The following is a 17,355-nucleotide window of genomic DNA, read 5'->3' as shown; positions in this document are numbered from 1 at the left end:
ATTTATGTTCACACATTCGCGATTACTATATTTACATTTATATATTTGTGCGTATATTATATGTGCAAGAAAATAATTTATTTGAATGTGCGCGCTTATTCAAGTTTTTCATGTTGAAGCATAAATTACGTAAAAATAATTGGTGCTGACGCATAGAGATAAGAAGTGCGCGTATGTGTCGAAATTTTTTGTACAATTATTTAACACAAATCAATTTGCATATCAAGCCATTTAGATACAACAATATGTTAAACGTTGTGGCAGTTTTAGTATTTTAAAGTGATTTACAATTTATGCGAAAATTACAAGTATATAATAACATAACTCGCATACAGCTCATGAAGTGTTTCGAAACTTTTGGCTTATAAAAATTTTATGATATGCAATAAAATATGCGGAAAATATAAAACGAAGTAAATAATTTGTTACAACTTCTTCGAAAAAATATCAAGATATAGATATCGAACAACTTTATTTATTTCTTTTGTGTGCTGTACATCAGCATTTATATCACGTATGCGTGTGGCGCAGCGACGTTATAGCACAATAAAAAAATAAGACAAAAAACAATAAAATTACCATAAAATTCCACTTAGGAGAGAAATAATTAATATCGAATTATTATTTTAGTATAAAACTTTATTAAAATGCTACAAGTCAGATAAAAAATAAAATACATTTTTGTAATTAAAATACATTTTGCTTGGATGATTTGTGGGTTGAGGGACAAAGAAATAATGTCGTAATATGCGAAATTACTTGCTAGCGCAATCTAATCACGTACGGGGAATCACAAGAAGGACATCTCGTGTTTGGCATGCAGGAGAGAAAATATCCGCCGAAAAAAAAAATTAATATAAGCAACGACGAATGACGACGTTGTTAAATATATTCAGGGGACCTTGCAAAAAAGCGCTTGATCTTAGCTCTTGAATAGTGATGGTTCCAAAGTCTAACTAATTATATAGTAAATAATTTTGAATACGAGTTCACAATGAGTTATTTTTCAGCCAACGTTATTTTTCAACAATTGATTAACAGCTGCCAGAGTAGAAATTGGGATCTGAAATTAGAAACTTCGTCTAATCAGAAATGCTCACACGTACAACATTTGCGAAATGTATGTGGTTATATAAAGAGCGAGAGCGTTGACTCACGTTAAAAATATCATCGAAGAGAGACCCGCTGGTGTAGGTCTTGCTTGCGGTAATTGCGCCACCGCCGGTGTAAGTTTTGCTCGCGTCGATTGCGCCGCCGTCATTACCCACCGCGCTGGCGAAAAGTTCGCCGACCACGTCCGAAGGTGAGCTCTGAGTATCGATCGCCGCTGATGGACCAACGTAAACCGTTTTTCTGGGAGCGGCCCAAAATCTCTTTCTGAAATACCATCGAGGCGGATACACAGTCTTCGTACCGACGACGACGTTTTGATTGTTCTCTGAAAGAGGAAAGAAACAATGTAAAATTTTCCATTGCACTCAATAAAAAGTCGCAATTGCTCACCAGGTATCGTGACTGCATTGATGGTGGCGTTTGCTTGAATCGTAGCCTGCGTAGGTGCAGCAGCTGCAGGTACTACAACTTGTTTTTCCACAGATTTTACAACTCCGACAACTGGCGCCGCTCCAATGTAAGCCGATTTGACCAGACCGACTTCAGCATTTATTGCACGTCGTGTCTGTCAGGAAAAAAAAAATTCTATCTTGATAATCTATCAAATATTTAGCTGTTGTGTTACGATATATTACAATTTTATCAGATCTTGACCTCTTTGTCTTGCGACTTGGTCTTTTCGTCCGCGAACGTGTCAACTGACGCAGCAGCTTCAAGCGCCACCTTCTACATTCGATATATAGATTTAATTTAACAATGTCCCATGAATACATTTTTTTTAATGGAAAAATAATAACTTGACGCTTAAAGAAAGAATTATCCCACAAATCTTGAGTATAAACTTAGAACAATATGTACTCGTAACCTATTAACGGAAGTTATTAGTAAAACTACGACTAGTGTCTACAGAGGATGTGTTAGAAGAAGAAGACTGTCAATGAACTTCCTCGCGCGTCTCGATATCTCGTTTAGATATTGTATTTGAGACCTAGAAAATTAGAATTCCTCGCTGTATCCTTTGCTCTAACCAAATGTACTTCAATTTGTAAGCTATATATAAAAAGCTAATAATAAATTTTTTTAAACCTCGTTTTTCTTCTGCGCGTTTTTTTCTCTTGAGGGAATAATCTGTATATTGGTGTAACCCTTCTTCGGCTTTGTTTCGCTCGCAGCTCCATCGGCGCTGGCTGCTGCGCCGGCTGCCGCGTCGGCTGTCGCACGTGGATTCACATCGGTTTCCTTAGTTGCGCTGCCGCTCGCGAATCCGTCGATACCTCCAGCTGCGCCGACACCTCCGCCGAGGAACACGCCGGGTCCTGGGCCACCACCTGGTGTCGCACCTGCATACATCCCACCTGAAATCGGTTTCGTTGAACGTCCATCCAATCGCCCGCCAAGTCCGGCCGCCGCTTCCGGTCTTCCTCGACCAAGTCCAGCACGAGCGTACAGACCGCCGCCTGCAGTATAAATAATTTTTATTTGCATCTCTCTTCTGTACTTATTTTTCTAATGAATTAAAAAAGGCAACAGGTTTCTCTTGAATTTTGACAATTTTAAAGTACATAAGTTTGCTTTTGAATTCATTAGACAAATATTTCGACACGTGACACAGTGTACATATGTCTTGTTCGTAAATACAAACCGAGAGTCCCATCATTTGCGCCTACTTGACCGCCTAATCCGGCGCCTGCATGCGCACCCCATGGGGTTCCCACACTTGCGTGAAGGCCACCCGTTCCTGCACCTCGTAGAAGACCGCCTAGTCCGGCCTCAGCGTGATATCCTCCGAAGTTCACTCGAATTCCTCCATCAGTGAATTGAAGGAATGGAAGCTGAAGGTATGCGGTTAATAAAACGAGTTTATTAATCAATTTGAAGACTGCGCATCAAATAAGCTTGCATTGCGCAATTAAATACTTTTCGCAAGTTTTACGAAGTTTTTCAATTTTACGCATCTGTTTGTATATTTCATGCCTAATTGTACATGACAATGCAATTATTACTATCATGATTTCCTTTTCCATGCCGCAACACATGAGATCTTCGAGAGCGCGCACGCGAAGTTTCATCAGTCGCTAACGTTTTAGTTTATTTTGAAACTAGCCACCGTGACGTTGCACGCCATACAACAATTTCTCTCAAATATTTTTACATAGCATCCGTAATGCATAAATAAATCTGAAAGTGTGATGAAATGCACTTAAATGCAAATATGTATTCTATACTTCGCTGTGCGTTAGCACATTTTAATATTCTCGCTTATATTTTAATGTAGATTTTACTTGAAATTTTATCTCTTCTTTAGAAGAGTTATTTTTGTATCGTAAAAATTATTTCAAGGTGGATGAGTGCAAGAATTATAATGACTCGCCAGACACAAAAGATACGCAAAATTCTTAACGCATATGTAACGTTGTAATTAAATATCTCGGACACATGCTAAAGAATTTGTGATAAAACGTTTGTAATGACGCTTCATCTTTTTATTTCTTTTATTTCTTTTATTTCTTAAATTCTCGGTAGCATGAGACACGTGTTACAATAACATGTGATTCATTATAAGTTATCTTTTTTTTATTACGTTTTAGGTTTATAAATAGGGAAACAACTTTGTTATTCACGTTACAGTTAATTTAATCCAGTAGTTTTAGCTTTGTAGCATTTTGTTATTTTGACGACTGCTTTATCACAAGTTTCGAAAACAACATTTAATGACAGTTAAAAAACATTTAAATAACATTTACGTTTGATAACAAGTTTGCTTTAACAAGCAATTAAATATTATTGATAAACAATTGAGTTTTGTGCAACTTTCTAAGATATCTGCAATCCTTTCTCTTTCTGCAGTAACGTCTGATTATCTAACCGGCATAAGATGTGTGTGTGTGTGTGTAACTTTTACTCTCGTGTTTTTTTCTCTCGTAGCGCATTTGACCAATCAAAGTCAATTCTCGCAATTTCGAAGCGCACAAAGCATTATTAGCTGTTTTTGTTTACTGAATAATTGCTCCCGACGACGTTGAAGTTGCAATGAAAACGCATAACGCGATTCCGTGAATAAGCAAAGTGACTGAATAATGTAACGCGCGCGACCAATGCACGCGAGCATTATTGTGCATTAGAAATTTAACACACACTCTAGACAATATTATAAGTTATTATTCTTCTATACTTCACACACTTTTACGTTATATTAACATATCAATTTTTTAAAAAATTGTGTTCTTTTCGTTACTATTGTGTAGTTTCATTATTTCTTTCTACTGATGTATTGACTAACATTTTATGCATATTTTACGTAATGATACTAGCAATAAATGACGTGGTCAAAAAGAAGTAATGTCTTGTTTTATCATTTGTAACTACGGGTACGCAACAACGTTTCTTGTTTCATCTTATGTATTGTTGTAGTACATAAGTTACGTTAACGCACACATAGATATTGTAAACGTTTTTACATAACTTCACTATAATTGCAATCAATGAATTATGTATCTTTTGCGATTAAACACATAATTTATGTCTTATTTTACAACACAGTAACTTTTGATAATTTTTAATTTGAAAATAAAAATAGAAATATTTTTAATTAGTGATAACAACAGATAATATATAATAAAAAAAAAAACTTTGCACACTTACAGATCCGGAGTTTTCTTCACGTTGCGTGGCCTCATTTTGCGGTCTTCCGCTGACCATAACTATGAAAAAAATAAACAGATAGTTAGCTACCTTGCCCAACGACATCTTCGCGTTTACTGACGAAGGAACTGCAAGTAGACAGGTAGGCAGTGATTTCTCGACTCGACTCGAGGGCATCTGCTACTCACCTGTAGCTGGAAGGGGGAAGTCTCCGACTATAGAATCCTATCATTCATTCGATAAAGTATAGGTTATAACGGATTATATACATAAAGTACAGAGTCTACAGCTAAGAAGATCCTCGAAAAATATTTAGGATGACGAATTGTTTTTTTTTGCGGACAGTTTTTGCGCGAGTGAGAAATTATTGGAGAATGTGATTATGTAATTCAACCAGAAAAACGGTGTGTACAGATAATTTTTCGATATCACTTTAGCTATATAATTTGTTTGAAAATAAAAATATTGTCGCTTACATTTTATTTATCGTTTAATCTTTGTATTTGAGAAAACATGTTTATAATTGCAAATACAGAATCATTGTTAGCGATGCACATAGAACTCAAACCGAATAAGTTGATCTAATTAATTCGCTTACAACAACAATAACAACAATTTTTGCACCAAATCCATTTCTACGCTGTCAATAATAAAATATCGCAGTATATGTATAAAATAAAAATAAATAAGATATTTTAAAATAAATTGTTGTAGAAACTACTCGATCAATTTTATTTCAATTATACGCTCTACAATATCACGATGTATATAATCAGGTTTACACAATTTATTTCTGAGAGACGCATACTACTAAAAAATATATATTTTTCGAAAATCACCTTAGTGACATTGAATATATATTTTTTGTCAACATTAAATTGCGCTTACAGTATTTAATATAGTGCTGATTTTGTAATTACGTAAAACTAACGCGATGTTCAAGAAAAGAAGCACGTTACAGTTCCGCGACTTGTGAGACACTGACAACTGATTAATCATCAAGAGATCGTTACAAATACGTCCATCTCTAAGCGAATTCTATTCGACTGTTTAGTTAAAAATATTAATTGTTTATTTTCAAAGATTTGCTTCAGAAAAAATGTTTGAATAACAACAGAATTTTTATAACTGTTTCTGTTTTTTCTGAATTAAAATATATGTATGTAGAACACACTAGAAGCGTTAAACGTAATGACATATGGCCTTTTATTGCAATGTAAAAATAGAGCGAGTTCCGAAGACCAAGGCCGTGATTTCACGCGCGCGCGTGTGTGTGTGTGTGTGTGTTAATATGCACGCTTATGATAATTAAAACTTCTACAAACACATTGTTTTCCAGCAACATTATTACATAAAACTGAATTTAAATTTAAAGACATCATAAATTGTTTATGCGTCTGTGCACACAGAGACATATTTGTTGTTTAAAAAGTTTGAAGAAATGTGTGCACAGTTAACAAACTTTATATTATCGTATTCATATCGCTTTTTTCCGTATTGTATTCATTGAATGTGTACGTATATCATAATTTACAAAAACGTTTATCATGATGTAAGCCGGGTCAGATATCAAACTTTTGACGTCACTATGTGTATAAGTCATCATTACTTAGAAATAATTAAGATAACGTGTTTTATCTAACTATGATTCATCAATTTGATGTTTTTCCTCTAATTTACATGTTTATGCATTAATAATCTGTAGCTGGAAAGATTTAAGTAGAATATAAAGTTTTAGAAAAGAGAATTATATATTTATAAATGTTATATACACAAGCTTATATAAAAAAAATTATTACATTTCATATTTGTACAATTAGTAAAATTAGTAAAAAAATCTGAAGCACAAGATGAAGATAAATATTCGTTATAAAAAATAAACTTGTACATCTCTCTAATGCGTTATTTCGTCACATATATGTTAACATTATTATTGCGAAAAGGTTATTCTTCCTTGTTTGGGTGCAATTTTATTTTCGAGAGGCGGATCGTCGTACTCGCGCGTTGGCTTATATCTGGTGTTTGCAATTTTGTTCTGGGAATTTCCATTATTAGTCGAGTATTTCGGAACTTTTTGCTTAGTTTGTTTGGGAGCGACTTTATTCTCGATTTTAATAGCGCTGGCGAAAGGTCGAGTGTGGACAGTGCCGAAACCAGCGGTTATACCGTGCCAGGAAAAAGATGTGTCCTCGTCCACGTTCTCGTGAACCTCGTAGCCATTTGGTCGATGACCTAAAAAATCCACATCTTATATAATTATTTTGTACGTCTCGATTTTAGCAGTTATAAATAATTACATAAGATCACAATACGAGCTAATATGCTGGGTGTACGTTTAAAACAAAAATACATTTTTATGTATTTAATATATTTTTATATGTGTAAATTTTCATAAAAAAAAGATAAAATGGGTAAAATAGGTAACTTACACATTGAAGACGTAAACTCCGGATTTTCAATTCTAAAAGTCATCTAATACACTTTGAAATTCAAATTGATTTCAAATTCAAGAGTAATTATATTTATTGAAGATGCTTAATTTGCAATTTCAATAAATACAAATTACTTTTGAATTTGGAATCAATTTGAATTTCAAAGTATATTAATTTACATGTAAAGATATATTTGCATGTATATCCAGTACATTGACTCGTATTGATCTTAAAACTATCTGCTGATTATAAATTTTCACGAGTTTAAAACTTGTTTTAATGTATATAATGTTTTTTCATTATAGAAAACTGAAATAGCAAAATTCACCGTTACTGCCGAAAATTCCACCGTGACAGTTATTGCCACATAACAAAGGGTGATGTCCGATGAGTTTATTAATATGATGTCCGCCATGGTGTCCGCCACCGTGTCCAACCAGGAGATCAGTCAATGCGTTTAATCCAAACGGATCGTTGAAATGTCTTACAACTCTCGTCACTTGTTGCTGCTGCACTCGCTGGTTTCGAATTTCCTCTTTTCGCTTCCTTTTTTGTTCCTTTATGGCAGCCAATCGTTCTCTTCTCTCTTGAATATTTTGCGCATTTTGCTGTCTTTGTTCAGTTGTGGTTTTAACGAGTGAACCGACAGCCTCCAGAGTCGAGACTGGAATCTGTAAATGATATTTTTGATTTTAAGAATTGATTAAAAGAGTTTGTAGTACAGATATATATACACACATATACATATTTATACATATACTAGGTTTGAATATACATGACCTTAAACAGATTATCTAAAACAGGTTGTGAATTTTCAGGTGCGATGGCTTGTGCCGCTGTAGCGGTTTGTTTGATCGCCGTTATCGGGATCTGCAAAATAAAATTTTCTTTCTGAAGTTGATGTATTATTATATTATTTGATATTTGATAATTGAATCCTAAATAAACACAATGTTAAAAGATTGGCAGCAATTATACACAAAATCGAAAAAAATTGGCAATAAATTACTACCTTTTTAACAACGTTTGTTTCTTACACATTTCACTACTAAAATGTTTGCTTATTTCATGTTAAATTTCCGAATATTAAAAACATTATTACGTTAAAAAGAGAATGACTTACGTTGAAAATATTGTCTATCAATTGACCATTTTGTAGAGGTACATTTTGACGTCGTACTCTGCTATTCGAAAAATCCTGAAATGCATAGAAAAAATTGTTTTACATTTTTTTGTAACTTATTACATAACAAGTGAAAACTATGCTTCTTCCTTAATTTCGTTAGAAATTTCTCCCCCGAGATAGAGACGATAAATACGACCCACGCTTACGTCTCAGACACTGCATCCGAGTACATATAAGTTCACGTAGGCCACGTTAAATGTCCACTATATAGTCTTTATCGTGTAACTTTCACTTTTCACAGGTTACAAATGTCAAATAATCTTTATCGATTATTGGAAAGGGGAATCCGTGTGCGCATGTATAGCTTAATCCAGCAGATTGAATTTATAAAAACGTACAGAGATTTTAATTAAAACAAAGTGATCAATATGAATCAAATTGAGAACCAATAAAAAAATTAGTTAATGTTATTGGAAGTTTTACAAAACTTATGTCAGCTAATGTTAATATTAGCCTTTAATTTACCTACATTAAAATAACTTGAGTTTTTAAATTTACAAAATTCCAATTTACAAAAATATAATTTGTGTATGTAATAAACGTGTATTATAAAATTTTTTTAATAATATCTCAACTCAAACTAAATAATATCAATCACCTAATTTTACTGAAACGCATTGTTAAATGTCAAAATTATTATCACACTTCTAAAATTTAAGATTAAAAGACAAATTTCTAAGTTTTTTTGAGAACTTTTTTGTTTATTTTCAATCTGTCAAAACCCGTGTGTAATTTAAAAACTTTTAAATTGTTATCTTATTTAGATATTTTTATTTTTATAGTATATTAATATTGTTTTATTTTAAGCAACACTTACATATGCGTCACCGAGTACGAGCAGAAGGCTCAGAAGACAGCAGCACCAAAACATCCTACGACACTTTACGAGAAGACCAGATGCGTGTACGCTTCAGCGAGTTTTAACACAAGTGGACGCGCGTTCAGATCCGCTTCACCAATCTATAAGGGCTGCCACGGGATCCCACACGGAGCGTTGACCAATCCGGCGTAAGGATCTCCGGAATTCGCGCCGGTTTCTTTCGGACGAAGAAGGTGCTTTCTATTTCTTGCAATCGCCGTTATAATGTGGTAACGACGGATCCTTTCGACCTCTTTCACCGGTCGATTATTCGAACAAACTCTTCATCTCTTTTCTTTTATTTCACGCTCGGAAAAAAAAAACTATGGCGTGGGTTGTAAACCGAAACGATTACGTAAATCGACCTGTCGCGGAGATAGTGTAATGTGACGATTGTTTTTCGCTTATTACGTAATTACAAAACCAAAGTCTTTCGGATCGAATTTGGATGCTGGTCGAAATGTCTGTTGAAGAAATTCTTATAATCGGCTGTTTCGAAAAGAGAAATAATAAAAACTAATAGAATATAACAGATGTGTCAATTTAACTGTTGTTGCTATTGTTCTCTCGCATAGTCGACATCGCGTAGAGGTCGATTTGATTAATTTCAACGGCGCAATTTAGTAAAAAAATTGCATAGTGCATTTTACATTTATCTATACCTAAACTTCATTTTTACAATAAAATTCAAATAGATACAAATAATCGTCGTTGTATTTGCCTATCTTTTCACATACTGCATGCAAACATAGTTCATTATTATATATTCATATTTATAACTAAACAAATACTATTTAATAAAAACAAATATTGTAATAAACATTATTTTCAATTACAATCTTTGGCTAAATTACGGAAATTCTCGCTACAGATGTGTGTCATTAAATTGTATGTGTATTCTCTGGACTCTACATGTATGTACATACACACACACACAGTATATATACACATGCAGCCCAGAATTATGTGAATATCATAATATTCTTCTATTTTGCTCTCTTTTGCGATATTGTGTTCGTTGTATATTTAAAAAGCGTTTGGGTTGTCCTGCAGATAGCTGCCTATCTGATTCCCGAGATTCTTTTGAAACTCTCTCACATTAATTTCTGATTGCTGAAACATTTATTGCAAATTTAGAATATTAGTAGACAATAATCTGACAGATACATTCACAAGAAAGATATGCAAAACTCACATTCAGAGCATCTTGCCATTCGATGTTAAACAGACGAATCAATCCACGTATATTTCGACTAAGTAATTGTAGCAATCCATTTCGTGTCAATCTGAAAGGTTCCATTGTAGTTGTCGTTCTCATCGTCGTCGTCGTAACGTTAACACTCGCCATGTTGCTGGACATATTATTCTGATCACTTCCTGGCGCGATTGTTGTCGTCGTATTGACGACCATCAAAGGATTACTGCTAACTCGCGATCGCGCACTTGGCATTTCCGGTTCGACCGTTTGACTGACGATATTGCTAATTTGTTGAATCGCCGATCGAGTGTCGTTGAACGTCTGAAATGAAACGGAACATCACTAGATTGGAACGAAACTCTGTCACTTTCTCTTGTAACTCAAAACTAATCGTTTTGTAAATGTGTTTTTGGCAAGAACAAATCTGAAGTTAATTTAATTTTATTCAATTCTATTTTGACTATTTAACTAATTAACTGACCGAAGGGTATAGAAGATAAAATTATTATCTGAGCGCATAACGAGGTATTATGTAAAATGCTGTTGTTGTATATACCTCAAAAGCAAGTCTCGCCAAAGTCCAGAAAAAGCCTGGCCGTTGCCTACGAACTTGCCTGACGACTCTTCTGGTCTCTTCGGGAATCATTTCCGCGATGATTCTGTCCTCGGCTGTAATCTTCGATTCGACATCATTTTCTTCAGAACTCTCTGACAGCAACTTGTCCAACACGTTCATCTTCTTTACAATTTCTTTGTCTCTTCTGCGAGTCTCTTGCTCTAACTCCGCGGAACGAGCGGCATTTTCTTTTTTAAGATATTCCGAGTAATACGGTTTAGATTTTCTATTTTCTACTCGATATTCCGGTCTTAACTTCGCCACGTTTTGCTTGACGTGAACTTCGGAATTGATGTTCCTCGGTGAAGTTCTAAATTGCAGCGAATTAATTTGATTAATGTCTCGTGGTTTCGGGACGCGCGCGTTAGACTCGAACTCCCCTCGCTCTTCGAAGGAAAACGTTGTATCCTCGGGCTGTATCCGCTGAAATTGATGACGCGCGGGATTGTTGACCCCGTAAAGGATCGACGACATCCTCTCAGCTGTGCTGTGAAGCGGACTGATCACGCAGAGAACCAGCCAGCAACTGGCTGCGAAGAATTTGATTGATGATACATGCATCTGTAAAATTACAAGATTAAAAGATATACGCGTCAGAAATAATCATCGAGTAATAAGTCACTAAATATCAAGAATCAAGATGTTTGAGTACGTAATTAGAAGAGCACAAAAACAAAAACTACAAATGAAGACAATTTTTGCAGTAAAAAAATGTTTTTAAGTACGAACTTATTTTGAGCAAAACTCTTTTTTTTTCACGTGTTTTGATTCATGTATTAAAAAATTGATAATATCACGTATACTTTATCTATTGAATAAATATCACATAACAGAAGCGAGGACCGTGCCGTTGTAAAACTGCATTTCACGAGGAAACATCACGCAGTGAGAGTCGAACGGTGACTGGGATGCACGAAAAAGAATTGGTAGAGTTATTGCATAAGGTCTTCGTTTAATAAAATATAAAGAAAGTTCGTCGCAAACCGCAATAAAAAGAGTGACAACCGGAGTTTATGAATCACAGGCTTGTCTTTCCGATAGTTTATTAAATTATACCCCACGCTATATTTTTGTTCAAGATTACGAAGATTCATTGACTTACACCGACAGAGAAAGTTTTTCCAATACACGTGATAAAAATTGTCCTTTCCTCCAGCGCTTGTTGCACATTGCTTCGGAGAAGTTATTCAATCACTCAACATCTTTCTCTTTGACGTACTTTCAAATTTTGTTTTATTTTAGAGTCACCAAAGAGAATTATTCATTCGCAAATTTTTTTTACGCAAGAATTGTTCTAACTCGAAAGGCTGTTTTGCACAACGGGAAGTCCACTGCATCACTCGCGATTTGCCGCAAAAGAACGATCGTTTATACCTATCGATCGTTCATGCACGATCGTTCGAAAAATTGCCTGCCTTTGACCTAGCACGGCAATCACATGTTGCACCGCTACTGTCGGTCGGTAGCCTTCGCCGTTGTTCGAGCATTACTACCAGCCGATACCGGCGGCGATTCGCTTCCAGGAGAGTCGTCCAGAGATTTCGACGATCCATTTTGGACTCCATCGCGCTTACGATACGTGCACCGTATTAATGATCGATTTTATCGCTTGCGAAACACTAGGACCCGATGAGTGTCGTAACATTGCCGAAACTTCCGTTTGAATGTAGCGCAATATCACTTTCAACAGCAAGAATAAGGTGAATATATGCGTAAAAGAACTAAAATATTTATCAAACATAGTCAATTAATATTTTACATACAGTAGTACAGTTATAACAAATGTAGGATAAAAAAAAATTGTTTAAAATATTGTATAAAATATGTACCACATTTTCCACAAATGTAACACTTATATAATTAATTTCAAAAAGCGATAAACGATACGGTTATCAGATAATATCGATCGAGAATCTGCGGTTAACTGGTTACGTGTTGTCACGGCACTTTTCAAACGATCGCGCTGCATTATATCCTGAACTGCACACGCCACCAGTCAGACCCGTAATACAGCAAACAAGACTTTCTACTTCCGCCAAGTATATCGCGCGCGAAGATTTCTATCGGTTGCGAAAATTCAAGCGTACGTGGAACGATTTAAATGGAGCAGGTTCATTTATCGGACAAAATAGAGGTTTGGACACAACACTCTTCTGCTCTCTCAGATTTCACTTTCTTCGCAATATACTTATTGCGTATTATTCGCGAAAAGGAAATATAAATATTGTTATTCAAAAAAATAAAAACAAATTAAATCAAATAATATTAAATGAAAGATGAGACCTTTGGTAGAGCGGTTGATCCAATTTACATATTCAATTTTACGTAAATGCAAAACAGTAGCAAGATATTACGCAACAACTGGACTTTAACAGAACGTTTCGAGTTTAAATCTTTCTCGGTTGGCATGAAATGTAACAAATTTGGCAAATTTAGAACAGATTGTAATCAAAGAAAAATTCTGTCAGTAAGTCGTTCTCACTCGTTTCAACATTTTTATTAAAGAAAACGTGAGTTCAATATATCATAAAAATGTCTAATTAAAAAATTACACAGTATAAATAAATTACACTGATTTAAGTAATTTTTTAAAAGATGATTTTAGTGTTTACTTGATACGCACACGTTATACTATTTCACAATTGTCGGTACACGAAAACTTTGCACGATTATAGGGTTCGACGATCTTGCCCGAACATCGGCGACCGCAGTACTTAACCGTACTTGTCTTCGAAAACCTGTCAGGAGTCCACGTGGACTCTAACAGTACACAACAAACTTCCATCTTTCACTTTCACTCTTCGCAATCACATACGTAATCAAGATCGAACTCCCATTATACACGCATCAGTAAGAATTACTTGTTTCTTATTGTATCTAAGTATATATCTTTGAAAAAGATAACGATATACTATATAACAATACGATGTTTTGCTTTTTTACAATTAATTGTTCTATTGCTATATAAAATAACTTGATTTACAATGTTTTTAACGTTAATATTATATATATATATTTTGCAAAAAAAAAATTATGAAGAAACTCTACATTAAAATCGCAATATTAAAATAAACAAATAATCGTAATTCATATATAGTTGCATCAGTTGTTGTTTTTTAGGTCGGTTTCGTTGATGTATATGACACGCTCCAATTATTCACCGCCTAATTGTGACACCGTGAAAGGTGCGTGAGCGCGAAAAGTACGCACGTGTTTACTCGCACCAAAAGACTTTGCGTGCATTTGAATTTGCCGAAGGTTTTTTTATGTTACAAAAAAAAACTCCAAATTTTTGTAACGCAAGCGTTCATAATGATCGAGAATAAACTCTTGCGCCAAGTCTTTCGCATAGTTTTAGCAGCAAAGTATTGCAAAAGACGCAACAGATCGATCATTTAGCTAGGTTTAGGATTTAGCAGAGTATATTACGTTTTACTGCGCAATATGCGAAATGATAGTGTTTCGTGCGTGAATGTCCGATCTTGGGTTTTACCATATGAATCAAAACGTGAAATTTGGTTTTCGTAGAATTTCATGCAGCTGTGTAACGTGACACATCTTGCGTTGTACACACTTGCTTACGTAATATATATATATATATATTTTTATGTATACGGGAGCATGTCAATACTTACCTGGTGCATGTCTAAAAATTATTAATGTGTGTCTACTTGCGTGTTTGTTTATTATTTATTTTATGAATTTATTTATTATATTCTACCTGATCAAAATATGTAGAGGGAAGAACTCAAAGTCAGTGCGAAGCTTTAAATCTATTTTTAATTTAAATTATTTTTCTTAATATTTAATAATTTTCTTTATAAATATCATTTTAAATATATAATTATATATTACGTAAAGTAATGTGTATATACATATCTGAATTCTAAAATAATGATTGAAATTGAAGCACTACTGATCGAAGTAAAACACAACGAACTCTCGTGTGAGCTCTTACTGTAGCAAATCGTAATAACAATGTATAAACATTGTGTGAGATTCTGTTTGCGTTTTGATGAAATCGTTATATTTATAACTCACATAAAAAGCGTCTATAGGCGTTAAAGATCTCTTTACAAAGTTTCGATCGTGAGCGATCACACGCATGATTCATATAAGCTGAGAGTCAAAATTGTATGTGTACTCACTAAACAATAGCACGGTAATTAAACATGTTTTACGTAAGATAAAGTACTAAGAGCGCGATTGGATCTCCGTGGGAGAGAGTTTCAAAATCGAGCTCAGAAGAATCGAGCAACACGTGTCATGAAACATGACATGTCTTTATTATACGATTACAAAGAAATCAGTTTCAAAATGTATCCAATACTGGATTTCCACAAGTATTTTGAAACGCGTAACTCTACAAAAGAGAGAGAATTCGATCTCTCGTTGTCTGAAGTTTTGACACATTTATTCTTCGTTCATTTTTGCGCAAAAAAAAAAAAAAATTAACCAGCACTTTATTAAGCTTACAAAAAGCATGAAATGTTATGCAAGACACTCGTTGTTGTTACATACACTATTATCATGATTACCTTGATATTCGCATGTAGCGTGATGACGAACAATTATATTGTAAATAATACTGCAATATTCAAACAAATTTTTTTTTTATGTCACTGTGTTGTTGGACGCAATTTATCACTTTTGTTAAATCTCTTTGCAGCAACTTGGTTGGGCGAATGTGTTGGAATATTTTTTAATACAAATTTATGTTGTTTTTGCAGAGACGCAAGTTTTTGCGGAGACACGAACTTTTCGATGTCAATCGTTAACTGATCGCGCTCTTGTGTTTCTTGTGTATTCAGAGTGCATATAGAGAAATATAGATCATACAAAAAAAAAGTACAACATGCAATGTGTGCGCAACATGCAATATGCATTTATCACGTGAATAGTCCAACTGGACTGCTAGCTTGATTGATTGTACTGCGTTCTATGATGTTTTAGTCTGTCATTAAATATTTTACGAGTAAAGCACCACATTTCTGAATAAAATTAATTTCTTAAGAAAGTGGAAAAAATAGATAAAGTCGTAATTCAGTTTTTTTGAACAAAACTATGTAATATAACTATGTAATAACAATGTAATGCATGATATCGTTAGATATTAAGTTAGAATTCGTATATTAAGTTTTAATTTAGAAACAAAAATATATAATTTGTAATGTATTTACTTCAGATTCAATTTTTTATGTTATACACTATAGTTTTATTCAAGATTGAATTATAAATGTTTTCTTTTTACGAGAATTTCAAATGAAAATGTCGTGTGTGATTTGCACGTAAAATATTAATGACAAGTTCGCATAGATAAAGCAAGCACAATCGATAAAATCAATGTGTGTAAACTGTAACAAATTATATATCTTACCTTTTTATGTCTCACACACATAAGAATTGATTTTGACAATTAATTATTACTTTTTCCGAATTAATATTATTTTTCACACCGGGATTCGTGTCGCACTTGCGAATTTCACACCGACGAACTCGTCAAGAGTAAGATCGCGAAAACAAATGCATCTTGCTGGACAGCAAAGCCGACACTACGAGATGAGTTCTTTCTACCTCCCGATACCTCGAAGGTCATCTGTTCGTTTTACGACACATCTTATGTGTAAAGTCTCGATGATGTAAACGGAACAAATCTACGAAATACCTAGGCCCGCGTTCGCTATTGAACAAAATGCAAAAATAAATTTTTGATGCGAGACACGATACGCACTTTCGACGCTGCATTTACAACAATTAAGCAATCACCGAGATTTATTAAGTAATAGTAATTAAACAACAGCTGCAGATGGTGCCAAAAAATTATTTTGTTCGAAAATCCAATTTACAATTAATTGTGTGCGCGTTCTTAAGATGTAATTATATTTTTTTAAAACTATGCTGACTAATAGCACTTATCAAATGAATAAAATAATCAGAAGAATATTATTATTATATATTATTATTATTAACACAAGAATTATGAAAGAGCTTGTATCAATTTCAAATTCTAGATTATATAAAAGACTGGTTTTTGTGTTTTCTGTTTTTATCAGATACTTGGCCAATTCTTTTACTTACATTCTTTCCGCCAGGTGTGACGTCTGTCGCAATTTTTCCTCGAACTTTGCACGCTGTAGTTTATTTTTGTACTATGATCCCATGTCCGTCGTTGGCTTTTACGTTAAAAGAAAACTCGCGCAAGAGGTTGCTGAACCCGAGAGTCATGCAAATTATCTTTTCTCAATCGCTTTTGATGAACTTTAACACGCACGAGAAAAAGTGCTTTTTTTTCAGTACAGTAAGATGTTA

At 34.1% G+C, this 17,355-nt stretch overlaps 3 protein-coding genes across 15 annotated transcripts; all 3 read right to left on the bottom strand.

Moving 5' to 3' along the window:
- Positions 1–630: 630 nt before the first annotated feature.
- LOC109853796 (homeotic protein female sterile) lies at positions 631–5,722 on the bottom strand. 4 transcript variants are annotated; one of them, XM_020426541.1, is made up of 8 exons: positions 5,644–5,722; positions 4,756–4,814; positions 2,756–2,945; positions 2,200–2,570; positions 1,768–1,839; positions 1,504–1,678; positions 1,158–1,438; positions 631–1,063 (listed from the first exon to the last, which is right to left on the bottom strand). In XM_020426541.1, exons 2-8 carry the CDS (start codon positions 4,810–4,812, stop codon positions 1,007–1,009), a joined length of 1,203 nt encoding a protein of 400 aa, XP_020282130.1. In that variant the 5' UTR covers positions 4,813–4,814; positions 5,644–5,722; the 3' UTR covers positions 631–1,006. The 4 variants fall into 4 exon arrangements, with proteins under 4 accessions (XP_020282130.1, XP_020282045.1, XP_020281868.1 ...); XM_020426456.1 differs by lacking the exon at positions 5,644–5,722 and adding an exon at positions 4,944–5,609; XM_020426279.1 differs by lacking the exon at positions 5,644–5,722 and having other exon boundaries at positions 4,756–4,927.
- An 872-nt stretch (positions 5,723–6,594) lies between these two features.
- Positions 6,595–9,340, bottom strand: LOC109854448. The gene is made up of 5 exons (XM_020427577.1): positions 9,191–9,340; positions 8,311–8,385; positions 7,968–8,057; positions 7,516–7,858; positions 6,595–6,987 (listed from the first exon to the last, which is right to left on the bottom strand). The coding sequence occupies exons 1-5, from the start codon at positions 9,242–9,244 to the stop codon at positions 6,686–6,688; spliced, it is 864 nt and encodes a 287-aa protein (XP_020283166.1). The 5' UTR covers positions 9,245–9,340; the 3' UTR covers positions 6,595–6,685.
- Positions 9,341–9,942: 602 nt separating this feature from the next.
- Positions 9,943–16,586, bottom strand: LOC109853985. 10 transcript variants are annotated; one of them, XM_020427452.1, is made up of 5 exons: positions 11,878–12,013; positions 11,432–11,607; positions 10,987–11,356; positions 10,428–10,751; positions 9,943–10,345 (listed from the first exon to the last, which is right to left on the bottom strand). In XM_020427452.1, the coding sequence occupies exons 1-5, from the start codon at positions 11,923–11,925 to the stop codon at positions 10,259–10,261; spliced, it is 1,005 nt and encodes a 334-aa protein (XP_020283041.1). In that variant the 5' UTR covers positions 11,926–12,013; the 3' UTR covers positions 9,943–10,258. The 10 variants fall into 10 exon arrangements, with proteins under 10 accessions (XP_020283041.1, XP_020282263.1, XP_020282348.1 ...); XM_020427023.1 differs by lacking the exon at positions 11,878–12,013 and adding exons at positions 12,149–12,767; positions 13,670–13,756 and having other exon boundaries at positions 10,060–10,345; positions 10,987–11,607; XM_020426940.1 differs by lacking the exon at positions 11,878–12,013 and adding exons at positions 12,149–12,767; positions 12,876–13,552 and having other exon boundaries at positions 10,060–10,345; positions 10,987–11,607.
- Between the last annotated feature and the right edge of the window lie 769 nt (positions 16,587–17,355).

This window comes from Pseudomyrmex gracilis, unplaced genomic scaffold (genome assembly GCF_002006095.1).
Source record: "Pseudomyrmex gracilis isolate BER0280 unplaced genomic scaffold, ASM200609v1 scaffold_0, whole genome shotgun sequence".
Classification (NCBI taxonomy): domain Eukaryota; kingdom Metazoa; phylum Arthropoda; class Insecta; order Hymenoptera; family Formicidae; genus Pseudomyrmex; species Pseudomyrmex gracilis.
The sequence above is the reverse complement of the archived record's forward strand: the minus strand, read 5'-3'. Positions and strand labels throughout refer to the sequence as shown.